The sequence below is a fragment of the Passer domesticus genome, chromosome 7, assembly GCF_036417665.1.
Source record: "Passer domesticus isolate bPasDom1 chromosome 7, bPasDom1.hap1, whole genome shotgun sequence".
Lineage (NCBI taxonomy): Eukaryota > Metazoa > Chordata > Aves > Passeriformes > Passeridae > Passer > Passer domesticus.
The window spans coordinates 16,968,778-16,982,964 of NC_087480.1; the positions used below are offsets into that span (position 1 = coordinate 16,968,778).

Here is a 14,187-nt window from a genome sequence, read left to right on the forward strand (position 1 = left end):
AAAAACATGCAGGGAGCAGCACTCCACAGGCACTTGAAGTGTTGTGTCTTGATTATGACACAACCTGTCTGGCTCTTTATTTATTCTCATTATTTATGGACTCATTTATGGGTAATTTGCCTACTCTGGATGTTTTGTTAGCCCATAAGGGCCAGGCCTTTGTTGTTTGCTTTAATAGCACTTGCTCTGAATGTAGGTGAGGAATGGTACATTCCAAGGTAGCTCCCAAGGTCACAAATCAGGTTCATGGCCAAACCAATAATAGCAGGCACCTTCCCTTTCAGTCCTGTTTTAATTAGGCTGAACAGTGTTGAAATAGCTCTACAGTGCTGGGGAAGCCATTTGCTTAGAAAACTCGAGTGTGAAAACACTAATAAATAGCGTGGGGACTGTCAGTGTAGAGGAGCCTGTTTGCCTCAGTAGTGCTTCAGAGATGGTTCTACATTTTTAGGCTCCTATGTTTATTAAAAACCACACATTTGTAGGTTGTGATCAATTTAATAGTGACGGGGTCTGTACTGCAAAGAATAAGCATTTTCCAGAAGCTTTAAACAAAAATAATAGATTATTATTTCTCAAGTATAAATGAATGATATAAAATAACTGTTGTACAAAACCAGGTGAAGCGTTGCCCTAAATTGATATTTTGTAAGTGTAACATCTTTACTTAGTTTGACCTGGTATTCCTTAACAAAGGCTTATGGTACAAAATGATGAATAATCAAGAGGAAAAGCAAGTTGAGAAGACTTTTTAGTATTGGTTTGTATAGAATTTTTTGGATTGGTTGTCAGCAAGAACAGTTTGCTCTGAGAATGATAATTTTACGTTAGTTAGGATAAGAGTTGATGAACGGTAGTAGATAATGTTCCAAGTATTAGTCACAAAGACACATGCATACTATTCTGAATTCATTCTGTATTGACAATAGTAATACTGAACTCATCTCTAGCTCCCATTTTCTTTCTAAAATGCTGTTACCAGAACAAGTTATTTATAAACTAAATGAGCACAATTCCACATGTGTGGCTTTTTTTTGTTGTTCTTTTTACTACCAAAAATGTACTTTCTTGTGGCCTTTCTAAATGTGCTTTATTTCTTCAGACCATCTGGAATGGATGTAAAATCTCTTTATATGCTTTTACTATCAAATAATTCTGAACAACTCTGATTTTTTTTTCACTTAATGCGAGTAAATTGTCATTAAATCTCCTTTCTAAAGGAGAGCATGCAAGCTGTTAAGACTGCAGTGTACCATTATCATCTCCTGTAATGTTTTCCAAGTATGCCTTCCATCCATGAGAAAAAGAGAAGCCCAAGATTAGGGAGCTGGCAGTTGTATAGCAGCATGAGTCCAGTAATTAGAGGGAAAGACTTTTGGACAGATTGAGAGAGAAATTTTAAGGTGCTCTTGAGAGTTAAAGAGCTTTGTTCTGCTCTTTCAGGCTTGCTCCAGTGATTGATGGTACATACGTAGTCTCAAAAGAAAAGTGCCCTTCACTCATGCAGAAAATCTTTTCATTGCAAAGTGCTATTTTGTTTTATTTTGAGTACCTCAGGTGATTTAAAGAAATAGCAGATGATTTTTTTTTTAACTGATGGTTTATGCTGTTTTATGTGATTATTTCCACTGGTTGGAATAGTCACTGGCACTGATGTGAGGATGTTCACTCACAGCTCAAGAGAGCACTTGGCTGCACGTCCTTCTGATAATATGAGATTTTTTTTAGCAATAACAAATTGAAAGTCAGAAGTTAATAAATTGATGTGTTCAGACAAACAGTAGTGATGGTAAAGGTGACTGCTCAGGTTGAGTATTCAAAAGTTCTTAGGACCAATAAAACAGGCACAGAAAATGTAATTTCTTCTCGCTATTGGAAGACTATTTTGAAATTAATGGGGAAACAAGCAGTGGGAAGGGTGGGAAGCCTTTATCCTTCAGCTGGGCTCACTTCTGCTGGGGATAGGGCAGGTCAGGAGTGGGAAAAGCATCTGGAGCAGCAGATAAGGGGTGATGAGTCAGGGCAGATCAGCTGATAAGGAACAGAGGGAGCAAACAGCTCCCTGGCACCTTCTGAACAGGGGCTGGGCACCCTGGGCCTCGCCAGGGCAGCTGGAAAAGCCTTGTTCTGGGAAATTGTAGGAGTTTGGGGAGAAATAAACCATGTGAAATGCCAGGGGTAACATGGAGGTTGTGAAATGGAACAGCCTAGGATGAAGATGTTGCTTTTTACTGTAGTGAATAAATGTGCTCAGGACTGTTCTTGGGGTCTGAAAGTGTCTAGTGAAAGTTCCCAGGGGATTATTCTGTATGAATTAATCATCAGCACTCTAACGAACAGATCAAGGAATGATCTGGTCCTGCATGGTTGTTTCTTGACAAAATTAACACCACACAACGTGTATGTAGATGGTAGATTTATTAAAAGTTTTGTGTCAGCCAACTTGCATATCCAGTGGACCTGTCATATGCAGTGGACCTGTTTGTTTCTAAGTTTGCAGATGAAACTCTTCTGTTAGTTCTAGTGGTTTATACCCCAATTGTGACATTATTTAAAATAAAACAAAGATTTTATTATTCTTAGTTGTCTGGCTTCTGACAAATAAAATACTAATTTTTTTGCTGTCTTCATGGCATAGCAGCATTACCACTCAGATTTTCTGGAATTTTGGCAATAATTGTATTGAATATCATTGTATATAAACAGTGAAAATTACTTAAAATAGACTTGTAATGGATTTTTGTCAATAAGGCTGCACCTACTATTTCACCTAGTATTTAGAAAAATTCCATGTTTTTTATTTGCTCTGATGTACTCACGCAGAGACAAATATTTACATCTCTTGTGGTTGTGTATTAATTGAGATTAAACATAAGCTTTCAGTCTTGATAAATTGCAGTGAGATGTGTAGGTAATTCTGGGTATTACTTGTATTTTCACAGTGAAAGCAAGTTGAATACATTGGTACAGAAACTCCATGACTTCTTGGCTCACTCATCAGAAGAATCTGAGGACGCAAACTCTCCTCCAGCATTATCTAAAAACAAAAGTATAGGTAAAAAGACATTTTATGTTCATTTTCAATGTGTATGTGATTCTAAAGTCAAATAACTTGATGTTGTTATTTCACTATATCACACTTCTCTGGGGTAGTTATACCAAGTCTTAATGTGATTTAAGTGGTGATAGCTTTTAAATGCACAGTTGGCCTTTGATACAATATTTATTTCAGTTCTGAATCTTTCTAAAGGTGAAAAAGTCTAATCTTCTTTAAGAGTAATTTCTCTTCTCTGAAACATGAGATATCAGACACAGGTATTTGCTGTGCTAGGAGTTCCTTGTTCAGTGTTCCTGAATTTACAAATGCAGTGTCTTGGTGTTTCTGCTGTAGTAATGTTTCTGCAGTCCTTGCAGGTGTGGGACAAGTTCTGGACATCATGCTTTCATAGTAATTTGAAAAAGATTTCTACATATCATCTGGAAACATTTGAAAATAAAATAATACTTTAAAAAAAATAGAGTCCTACACTAGGTCAATATTGGAAATTTTTACTTCCAAGTTAGAAATAGGTAACAAAGTTTAACCACTTAGATGACAGTGATTAAAAGTGAAATTATTTCATGTCAGTACTGAATAAAATCTGTTTCCAAATTTAACTGGTTAAATTTGTTTATTAATTTCACTTGGATTGGATACAGGTGCAAAACCTTTCAATCTGTGCTGCTTAATGAGCTAAAAGTTGTGTCCATGTGGTGGAATGCAGAAGAGTGTGCTGGATGTATTAAGTTTATTTTCAAACTCCCGTTGTCTTTAGTCACGGGCTTTCTGGTGTGTAGTTTTTATCTTTTAATGTTTTGTTTAGAGAGAGAGTCTGCTGCTTGTTGCACTCACCTCCTCATGTCAGCATCAAACTGAACTGTTAGCACAGAAAAAAGAAACTACTCATGTGGTGCTTCAGCAGAACAGTAAAATAAATTGTGATGTAAATGCATCTCAAAGTGAAATTTTTCTGAGGAGCACACTGGGAAGAAGAAATCTCCCTTTATCCTCTGTAGTTAAAACTTAGCATTTGGTTCCTTTCTGTAAAGCACAGATTGTCTTTGAAATGGATATACTTGCAAATTCATAGCAGACGTATTTTAGTGTTGGTTTTGAGATCTAAAAGAACATATTAAAGTTGAAGAGTCAGGATTAAACACTTAAATATTAGGAAATGCCAGAATTTACTATGCAAATTTCCTTCCCTTCCCAATGTTCTGTGCATAACAAAAATGTCTGTAGCAACTGTGCTTGCTTATTTTTGTTTTTAATTCAGAGGGTGCTCATTATGAGCAGAAGTTATGGATGTGTCTGGGGCCAAATCAGATTTATTTAGTCATAGATCTTGTTTTGTTCCAGCGTTTGGAGGATATGTGAATTATTGAGTAGAGTGTTGTGAGGAGGAAAATGATGATGAAGGTGGCTACGTGTGGCCCAGGAAGGCTGGATGTTAGAAATCAGTTGGCTATTAGCTGATATTACTTCATACCCTAAAGTTTTGTCCCTGCCGCACACAGAGGTCAGTTAAAACAGGAAGCAATGTTTGCTTTATAGCCTTAATAATGTTCTTTATCCCCTCTGCACTGGAGCTGGATGTCTCCCTCCATTGCAGTGCATGGCTGCCAGCAGCAGAGTCACAGAGAGCTCAGGAGAGCCTGCTCCTGTTCCAGGAGTGGAGCAGCAATCCCAGGGGAAGCTCTGCTCCCTGGCAGCCCTGGGGTGGCTGGGCAGGAGCAGCCAGGTCAGCCCTGAGCTGGGAGGGGGTGGCTGCAGCACACGGGGCACTTTGGTGGGCACAGGGAGAAGCTGGCACTGCAGCACGTTCAGCTGCTTTTGGAAGAGCACATGTGCATCAGGCTGCCAGTGTGAGTGCAGAGTCTGTGCCCACTGGGGCTGCCAGAGCAGGGGAAGCTCTGCCAAGCTCTCCGAGCTGGTATTTTCCATGGGTTTATCACTTGGGCAAAGGTGGTCAAGAGTAGAAGGCAGGCAGTATCCAAGCTCCAGCAGAAATGTCACCCTCCTTTCACATCACAGCTTCCTCCTTCACAATAGGGAATGCTGTAATATTCCAGAGAAGTTTCAGGTACTTAAAAAGGCCAAAAACATTGTCTGCTTCCATTTTGTATTTCCTCCTTCACATGTGGAAATGGCTGGATGATTTTTCCTGCAATTTACTCAGTTCTGCAGAGGTCAAACATCCAGCATTGAATTCTCTAATTCAATTCAGTTTTTTCAAAGTATAGAAGTAAGTTGTTTGGTGTTCCCCAAAACTGAAGTTAAGGATAAAGAAGTTGCAGTGCTAGTAGTCTTCTCTTAAAAATCACAAATAATCCTGATAAGTATCCTGTAATTATACTTCCTACTCATTAGCATCTGTTAAAATCCTGCTGTTCCTAAACTTTTGGAGCAACTTCATACAAGAATCATTCAGTCACTGAACTCCAAACTTTCCCTTCTATTTCCAAGACTGGTGGATTGGACCAGGTGCCAATAGGTTGCTGGTCTTTATGCTTTATATTCCAAAGTTCCCAAGCTTTATAAATAGGAATTCTCATCAGAACTTGGATCAAATGGGATTTTTGTCTGTGGTTCCATGATCCCAGGTTTAGTACTTTGTTTCTTATGTCAGATGTGTGAGAGAAAATACTTGTAGTAAATTCTTAAGAGGTCAGCAAAAATGCACTAATGATATTATTTCTGCATGCAGTTGCACTTGCAGTGCCTCAGTATTTCTTCACCAACAGCAAGGCTCCCAGGGACTGAACTGAAAGGGATTTCTGAATTATTTCTGTAAAATGTATGCCACACAACAGAATGTCATTTCTGTTCTGCACCAGTTTGTCTCTGGAAGTCACATTTATCTCTGTCCAGGCTGGTGAAACATAAACAATGCTGTGATGTGCAGTGTGAAGAATTTCTGATGTTCCTTGCATTTCAATGGACTCCTTGAATTTCTCTCCATAGGTAAAAGTAGAGAACCTAAAGGAAGTCCAGCATCAATGGAGAACAACAAGGACGAGGTAGGAAGAAAAATGCTTTTGAGTTCTAGCTGCATGTCTAGTGCACAGTGGCTGAGTTCACTCTGTTGCTTTTGCAATAAATACTTCAGTAATACTGTCAGAAGCACCCATTACTGTCATCCCCCTTCATCCTGTTACTCAGATAACAGTAGGTACTTAGTTGTTCTTTAGGCAAATATGCTTCCTTTTTGAAAAAAAAAAAAATGGACACACTGGATCTATGTTAAACTCAGCAAAAATTTTTCATGTGGTGTTTTACTTCTGTTCTCCTGTTGGAAACGTTCTGGTGGACAAGATCTTAACATTGTAGAGAAAACACAAGTGCCAGTGTCAGGCCTTAGTTTGCCTTTACTGCTGTAAATTCAGGTGTTTTCAACTGCCTGGATCTGTGATCTGAGTGCAGAAACAACTGAGAAAATCCGTTTTGCTCTGAAGGCAGCCAGTGCTTTCTGGCACATGAGCCACAGCAAGAGTCTGCTCTGCTGGCAGTCTGTGGCTGCAGGCTGCTGCTCCTCCTGAGTGCCAGGGCCCTCTGCAAGGGTGCCTTGGACAAGGGGGTGGTTTCTTCACGCTGCAAGAGGAGCATTCCCAAAGCTGTGTGAGCTGCTGACTTCTGACCTGCAGCTCCAGGGATTCAGTTGAACTGAACTGGCATGACTGTTGAAATTGTCACTTGTAGTTACTGCTTTTCCTGCTGCTCTTTTAAAATTATTTTTTAATAAGGGCACTGGTGATTTCTGAGTTGTTTCTAGTTAATGCAAGAAACTGGTTTTTGACAGTTCCCTTGGATATAAATGTGTTGACTTTCACATTTTTTTCTTGTTTCTAGGGAAGTAGTTCTTCGGAAAGAACCAAATCCTTAGGATCATCCCGTTCCAAAAGGTTGGTTGGAAAATAAAAATGAATAAATTAGTTTTTGGGTGTGGGAAGCTACAGATGTATCAAATATTTTTGGTAAAAACCCATGAAGTTATGGAGTGCTGGTAAAACAAATGCCTCATAGTACACTTAAAATTCAAACAATTTCTCAGGATTAAAGGTTAAAATGGTAAAGCTTGGTATTATTTTCTCTCCATCCTGACATAGTAAATTCATTCGTTTTCATGGATTTAGATTGTTTGTGTGGAATTCTGTCAGCTGATCCTTTTGTTCAGTAGTCAGCTTTTTCATTTCTTTCTGCATTTCCTTCATTTTCTTGCAAGCATCTCTTCTGCCAAGATGCTTTTTGTTATTTGCTAATATCTGTGTGTTCTCCTTGTGCTGCCTGTTAAACTTGGAATGATGGATAACATTCATGAGCAGACATTCACCTGTGTTTCATTTAGACTTTTTTCCTGGAATTGTGACTTTTTTAAAAATACATCACACCTCGATTTTACAACAAAAAGATTTTATTAGTATAGGCTTCTACTTCACATGGGAGGGGAGAAATCCTGTTGCAAACCAGAAAATTATCCTACAATTGTATAGTAATAACTTGGAGCATCCCAGCTCATCATGTCTTTAAGTAATTTAAAAAGAGCTTTGTTTTTCACAGTTCATATGGTGTTTTGCCTGCAAAGCTTACCTGAATTGCAGTTTGTACTGTTTGTCATAGCATGGGGTTTTTTTCTGTCTGTGCAGGAAACCTACAGTTGTAACAAAATATGTTGGGTCAGACGATGAACAAATCGCAGATGAAACTGTAAATGAAGATATTTCAAATGAGAACTCAGAGAATGATGTAGATATGCAAAGCTTGCCTAAAGGTAGGTCATGTCTTTTTTTTTTTTTTTTCTTTTTTTACTTCTGAATTCAGCAAATTAGCCAAGATTAGGATGCAGCATAAATAATTCACTAGAATGCACATGTATCAGTAAAATGCCTCTTGAAGGTCCTGTTGGTTCTCTGCCCACAAAAATGAGGAACCTGAGCACTTTCAGTTTGAAACCCAGCAGGTTTTAATCTGTGGGTGCACAAGGATGTGCTGGTGGCTTAATTTCAAATGCCTGCTGACATGTGTATAAAACCATCACAGAACAGGAGCAATTATTTATTCTGTTGTTTTGCAGGAGTCTCAAGCTCTGTCATTTGGAGGTCTTATTTTACTGTTCTGTCTTTGGGGTTATTAGCAATTAGATCAACAAAAGCAAAACTAACTCTGGGGGGAAGATGCCATTATTGGATCTATTTTTAAGCACATTTTTTAGAAATAATTAATACTATAGGCCTGCATCCCTCTGCTCTTAGCTGCAGTGTGAGTTGGATTAATCTCCTCCATTTCTTACCTATGAAAGTTACAGAACAAAATTGCTGCTGTTCACTGTGTGAGTAGCAGTATTGAGAGCAGTCACTCTAAAATTATTTTTTCAGAATATTTTATTTTCAGTGTCCTCACAACAAAAATGGGCTCTTAAATAGGAAATATGTGATTTTTTCCTGCACATAATTTTGATTAGTACTTTATTTAAATGAAAATGTCAGATTTTGAATATTGCTAAAGACAAAGCAGGTTTTATTCTACTGCTTTTTTGTGTATTTCATACTGAAATAAATGAAGATGAGGAAACTGAATAGAAGGGGGTGAAGAGAGAAGAGCATAGTGTTTTGAGGGATTTAAGTGATGTCCTTTATTGGTAGCAAGTTCCTGTCCTGCACCCCCCAGCAGTGTGACAGTCCTTCTGTGCACGTGCCACAGCAGAGCACCAAGAGCAGAATTTGCTCCTCAGCCCATGCAGTCCTTGCCTGCTGTCCTACAGCTACAACACAGATGTAGTTTGAAATGTGTGTGTTGATTTTGGGGTTTTGTTTTTGTTTTTTTTTTTGTTTTCTTTTTCTGTGAACATCTGTGCATTCAAAACTATGTTGAGTTTTAGTCAACAGGTTGCACTTTTTTTGTTGGCTTTATTAATCAGAACTTTTGCACTTCACTTGGATGTGTAATGGTTTCCAATTTCTAAATAAAATCATTCTAGGTACAGTGGTTGTACAGCCTGAGCCAGTGCTGAATGAAGACAAAGATGATTTTAAGGGGCCTGAATTTAGAAGCAGAAATACCGTTAAAATGAAACCTGAAGCTCCCAAAAAGCGTGGAGGTAAATACAATTTAAAACATCTATTGAAACGGGTTTAAATTGTTGCTTATGACCACATTTGGTACATCTAAAAATTGTCCATATTTCTGATAAATTATCCTAAAAATACCTCCACTCTTCTGGCTTTTTGTTCATTAAGGATTTTAGCTGATAGAAATTAGCCTCCATTGCTGCCCCTGCAATGCAGCAGTGAAAGCTAAGATTAGTTCCTATTAAACTCCTTCTTTTCAATAGGTACAGGATGCTTCATTAGGTGCAGTTGCTTGGTTGCAATCAGGTGTTGCAGGTATTCCTCTTTTAAAGGAATTGGAGCACCATTGATACAGGAATGTTCACTGACTGACCAGGAAAGCAGCCATGCTTGAGCAGGGACATGTATGGGCAGATGATCCATCAGTGAGCTAAGAATAATCCTGAACCCTCAAACAATACAAAGACTTCTTTCTTTTGCTTTGAAATTGTGGGAAATTCCCTACCAGTGGACCCTTCCAAGGATTACCTTTGAAAAGCTACTGTGTCAGCTGGTTTTCCATAGCTGCTGCTAAAACTAAGAAGTTAGGTAGATTATAATACTAACAGAAATTAATTTCTCTCCTTTTTTTCCCCAAAAGCAAAGGGGAGGAGGGAGGATTATGTATAACATAGGCAATAAGAAGGTAGATATTTTTGTTAACCCTGCTGGCAATATCTTAGCTCACACACCTCCAGCAGTAGCCAGGGTATTCATACAAACAGCTCTTGCACACACTCTTCATCCTTCCCATTGTATCATTTGAGGTCCTTGCTCTCCTTTAAAGTAATTTATGGAGTGCTGTTTCTGTGGGTGAAGGGGGGTGAAATGTGACTGTGGAAATGTGCTTGTGCATACACCTGGCCTCGTGGTGTCAGTGACATTTGGAGCATTGATGTTTTCTCTAAATTTCCAACTTCGGAAGTCGGTTCTGTTTTATTCATGCAAGATGTCCTGTTCATATAAAAATGCTTTTTCCATTTGTGCTTAAAACAATTCTACATATAGTCCAGCAGAACTCTTCAGGGGTACAGTGTTAAAAAGATAAGACACTTGTGCATGAGCTTTGTGGCCTGTGTCTGTATCCCCAGGACAGTGTGTATCACCTGCCCTCCCAGCTGTTTTAATCTCCATCCCTAGGGAATTTGCAGGCCTTCCTTTGTGTATCTGGACTGGTTACTCATGTACTGTGCCTGACATACTCATTTTTAAAATAATTGCATTTCTAGTAGGAATTATATGTCCTGTGTGTATTAGAAATAGAGGTAGAAGCAGAACTCTGGCCTTTCTAGCATGCAAATGCTCTTACCTAAGACTGTAAGAGGCATTGTGTCATTATTTTCAAGTTCTGTGTCTGCAGTGTGGTTGTACTTTTGCTAATAAATTCTGTTAGGAATGTTTTTAACCAAGTATTAGTAAGTGGTAGTTTAATTTCTTTGGATCATCATCATTTGTAGTAGTAACATGGTTTACAAAGGTTTGCCTCAAAAATTCTCTCTTTTCCTGCTGCCAGCTTGCAGGTTTGAGGAAGGAGGCCATAGTGCTTCCCTTTGGTTATGGAAAAGAGGGAAGTGGTTCAGGGCTTGACAGGGAATATCATGTTCTCCCTGGGTTGGCTGGGCCCCTCAGAGATCCCTGCAGCAGTTTTAGGGCTGTGCTGTGTGTCAGGCTTGGATTCTGTGCTGCAGAATGTGGGATTCTTTCCCGAGGAGTGTGATGGGATGGATGAGTTCATCCATGGTCACAGCAGCATTTGAAAGTGGGGTTTCCGCTGGTTTGGAGAGGGGCTTGCAGGTCCACAGGGTTTGCAGGAGATACAGTCAGGAATGGCTGGAGGATACAAACACATCCTGCATCCAGAATTTCACTGAGTTAGGGGTGTGGATCTGCTGCTTCACTGCCCCCTGAGCCATCTGAGGCTGCTTCAGCAGCAGATTGCTGGGAGCTTGTTCTGTGTCTTGGGAATGTTCCTGCAGTTCCTTAGCATGCTGGTGTTGGAGCTTGCTTCTGATTCTGGAGTAATGATTATTTAATTTAAAAAATTTAAAATACAGTCTGTACTCAGATTGTAATCATTAAATTCAACTATTTGAGTTCATTTCCTTATTAACTTAATCACCGAGCATGACAGCAAAGGACAAGTCACAGTTCAGTGATCTCTTATCAACCCTGTATCTGCTTGATCCAAATTGGCCTTCTGGAAGCGCAGAACTTTCACCAAGATTTTCCTTTTCCTGCTGTCGAAAACAAAAAGATCTCAGAGTGTTAATTAAGAGCCTGGCATGGTGTGAGCCTGCCAGGCCCAAGTTCACCCGTTCTGAAGTGAAATGGGGGGTTGGCATAAAAAAAAAAGCTTTTTTGATCAAATGTGGATGCCGCAGCAAAGTGCTGCACACACCATGGGAGCAATCAGCAGCCTGGGGAGAACATGTGGGTTACAGCAAAAGTGTAGTTACAGAAAAACCCAAAAACCTCTGTCAAGAAGGGAAAAAAATATGAGAAAAGGTTTTTCAGTCACTATTACAGCGATTACTTGCATTTTCTATGAGAGTTTTCTGTGTTTTTCTTTGAGAAACTAAAACTGTTTGTGAAAGAAATGCCATGATACAAACATGAATTGCAGTGGTATTTGTTGAATTAAGATTAAATGGGGAATAATGTCCAGAATATCAGAACTGCTCTGAAAGAATTTTAGTGCTGACTCTAATTTAGGTGTGCTTTCATGAGGTGACCAGTTAACCCAAGTTAAACCTCTCAAAGGGAAAGAATTGTGCCTTGACCCCAAATGCAGCATAGAAATCAGGGGAAAATTCAGTCTTAAAATGGCAAATGGTTACAGAAAGATTTCTCTGGTGCTGGGTGGTGCAGAAACAAAGGCCTATGAAAAACCTGACAGGCCAGAATATTGCAAGAAAATGCAATAGTTATATACAAATGTCTTAAATGAGAATGAAAACAATTAATGTGTTGTTTGTAATCCTCTCCATAGAAGAAGGACTCCATGGAATTGTGAGCTGTACAGCTTGTGGGCAGCAGGTGAACCATTTTCAAAAGGATTCAATCTATAGACACCCTACACTGAAAGTGCTTATTTGTAAGGTATGTGGTGAATGGTTCTGTTTGGTTTTGTTTCAAAATGTCATATTCATTGGTTTGGGTGGGATTTTTGTGGGAGTAATTCTTGTTCATTGGTTGACAAAGTTTTCAGTCATTAGCTGTTAAAATTAAGGAAAATAAAAGGAGGAAAAAAAAGCAAATATACTTATGAGTTCATATTCCTTTTTTCTTATATTCCAGTTAAACTAGTGGTGGTTTCTTTGTTATTTACTTCTGCAGCTTTAAGGGTATAATCTTAGTGAATTTTTAATGTAAAACGATCTGTCTGAAATTTCTGCCTACTCATAATGTATTTTAAGAACAGATTCAAGTCTGCATCTCCTGGTAGAGCATTCCATGTAAAACAGCACTGAAATAAGGAGCAGAAAAGCAGCTTCAAAGCCATCTCTGTTTCTACCAGCTCCTGGACTGTTTTAAGTTAGGGCAGCTTTGCAGTGCTGGTCTAATCCATAATCTGAGTCTTCAGCTGTGTGGCTTCCTGGTGGCTCCACACAGGCCCTGAGTTGGTGGCAGAGGGAAGAGGTGGGACAGGGCAGGAAGGAAATGTCCCTGCCTCCTGCTGTGGAGACCTCTGGTAGCTTCCAAAGAGCTGCACATATTGCACATTTCTGTAGTGATGGAGATTTTGTATTTATAAGATATTGCTAAAGATAGAGATACAGTTCTGTGTTAGAATGTACATGGAGCATTTCCCTGCTCTTCCTCCTCCTCCTCCCCAGTTCCTCCTAAGTGTTACAGACTCAGCCATGCCCATCTAGGCTGGTTCTTCTCTGCATTCTGGCTTGTTTCTTTTACAAAATGTGCTTTAAAAATCGGCTCACAAGGTGACCTTTTCCCACCTCCACTGGAGCCCCAGCTCGTGTTCCTGGCCTTGCCATATCCATGTTCTGCAGTGTGACCTGGGTCATTTTTGTAACCTGGTCAGGCTGTTGGGCTCAACAGCAGCTCTTGATTGGGAGCTCTGCTACCTGAATTACATCAAGGGTTGTTCCCCTTGATTTTCTCTGTTTTTACTGAATTGAACATGTGAATGTGAGAGGGAGGAATGGAAGCCCCTCATCTTTATTTCTGTGCCTAGTTCTGCCCTTATTTTTCTCCTACTTAGGTAAAAGTCCCAGGTCTGAGAAAATGTTTTCCTTTGACTGTGAATGTTCCATCAAGTGTCTAAACATCAGATTTTACTGGGGTTTTATGTTGATTTTGGTTGTTTGGATGGTTTAGTTGAACAGATGTACAAGTCTGTTCCAGATAATGGGGCATCATGATTGTCAGTTCAGGTGATGAAGCCTCTTCTTCATTCTGTATTATATTAATAATGCCTGTTCAAAGTAGAGCTGCAAGTCTGGGAGAACAGTAACAGCAGGAAAAAACGACACCAAACCTTCAAAATTTGGTGTCAGCAAGCAGTTCAGCAACTGAAGCCTTCAGTACACCTAACTGAGTCATTTGTATTTTTTTATTACCATTACCAAATTTTCAAATGAAGATGCTTTGTTTGCACCTGGATATGGAATTCTTGGATGTTAACATCATGATAAATACTGAAGACTTTTTAATCTAAAGCCTTATGGCATCATGTGGTAACATAAGGAGCAACCAGCTGAAAATTGTAATTCATGTGGGATTAATTGTGTCAGGGGGGATGTGGTGCTGATTTACCTAGGAAATAGATGGAAGAAAGATTCAGACTGGAGAGAAGTATTCAACTGATGTTCTAAAATACATAAATACACAGCCATCAAACAAAAGCCTGTTTAATTTTCAAACAAACCTTGAGCCATCTAAATAAGTCATGGTTTGGGACCATGGAAGATGTTTTTTAGATTAAAACAAATGTAAAAGACTTGGAATGCTGAAGACCTTGCAGCTGCTGCTTTTGCTGGCTTGCTTCTAATGCATGCTGAAATTTAATGAACTGCTGAAGCC

The 14,187-nt window shown here is 39.2% G+C and overlaps 1 protein-coding gene across 3 annotated transcripts in view; it reads left to right on the forward strand.

The window, feature by feature from the left end:
• Positions 1-14,187, forward strand: part of ATRX (ATRX chromatin remodeler) — a 64,569-nt gene that overhangs the window by 8,365 nt on the left and 42,017 nt on the right. For 2 of the 3 annotated variants that reach the window (XM_064427190.1, XM_064427191.1), the window contains exons 2-7: positions 2,943-3,055; positions 6,005-6,060; positions 6,890-6,942; positions 7,684-7,808; positions 9,015-9,134; positions 12,134-12,243. In XM_064427190.1, coding sequence (XP_064283260.1) covers positions 2,943-3,055; positions 6,005-6,060; positions 6,890-6,942; positions 7,684-7,808; positions 9,015-9,134; positions 12,134-12,243 — 577 coding nt within the window. The remainder of the gene's footprint in view (positions 1-2,942; positions 3,056-6,004; positions 6,061-6,889; positions 6,943-7,683; positions 7,809-9,014; positions 9,135-12,133; positions 12,244-14,187) is intronic. The other variant, XM_064427192.1, reaches the window with a different exon arrangement.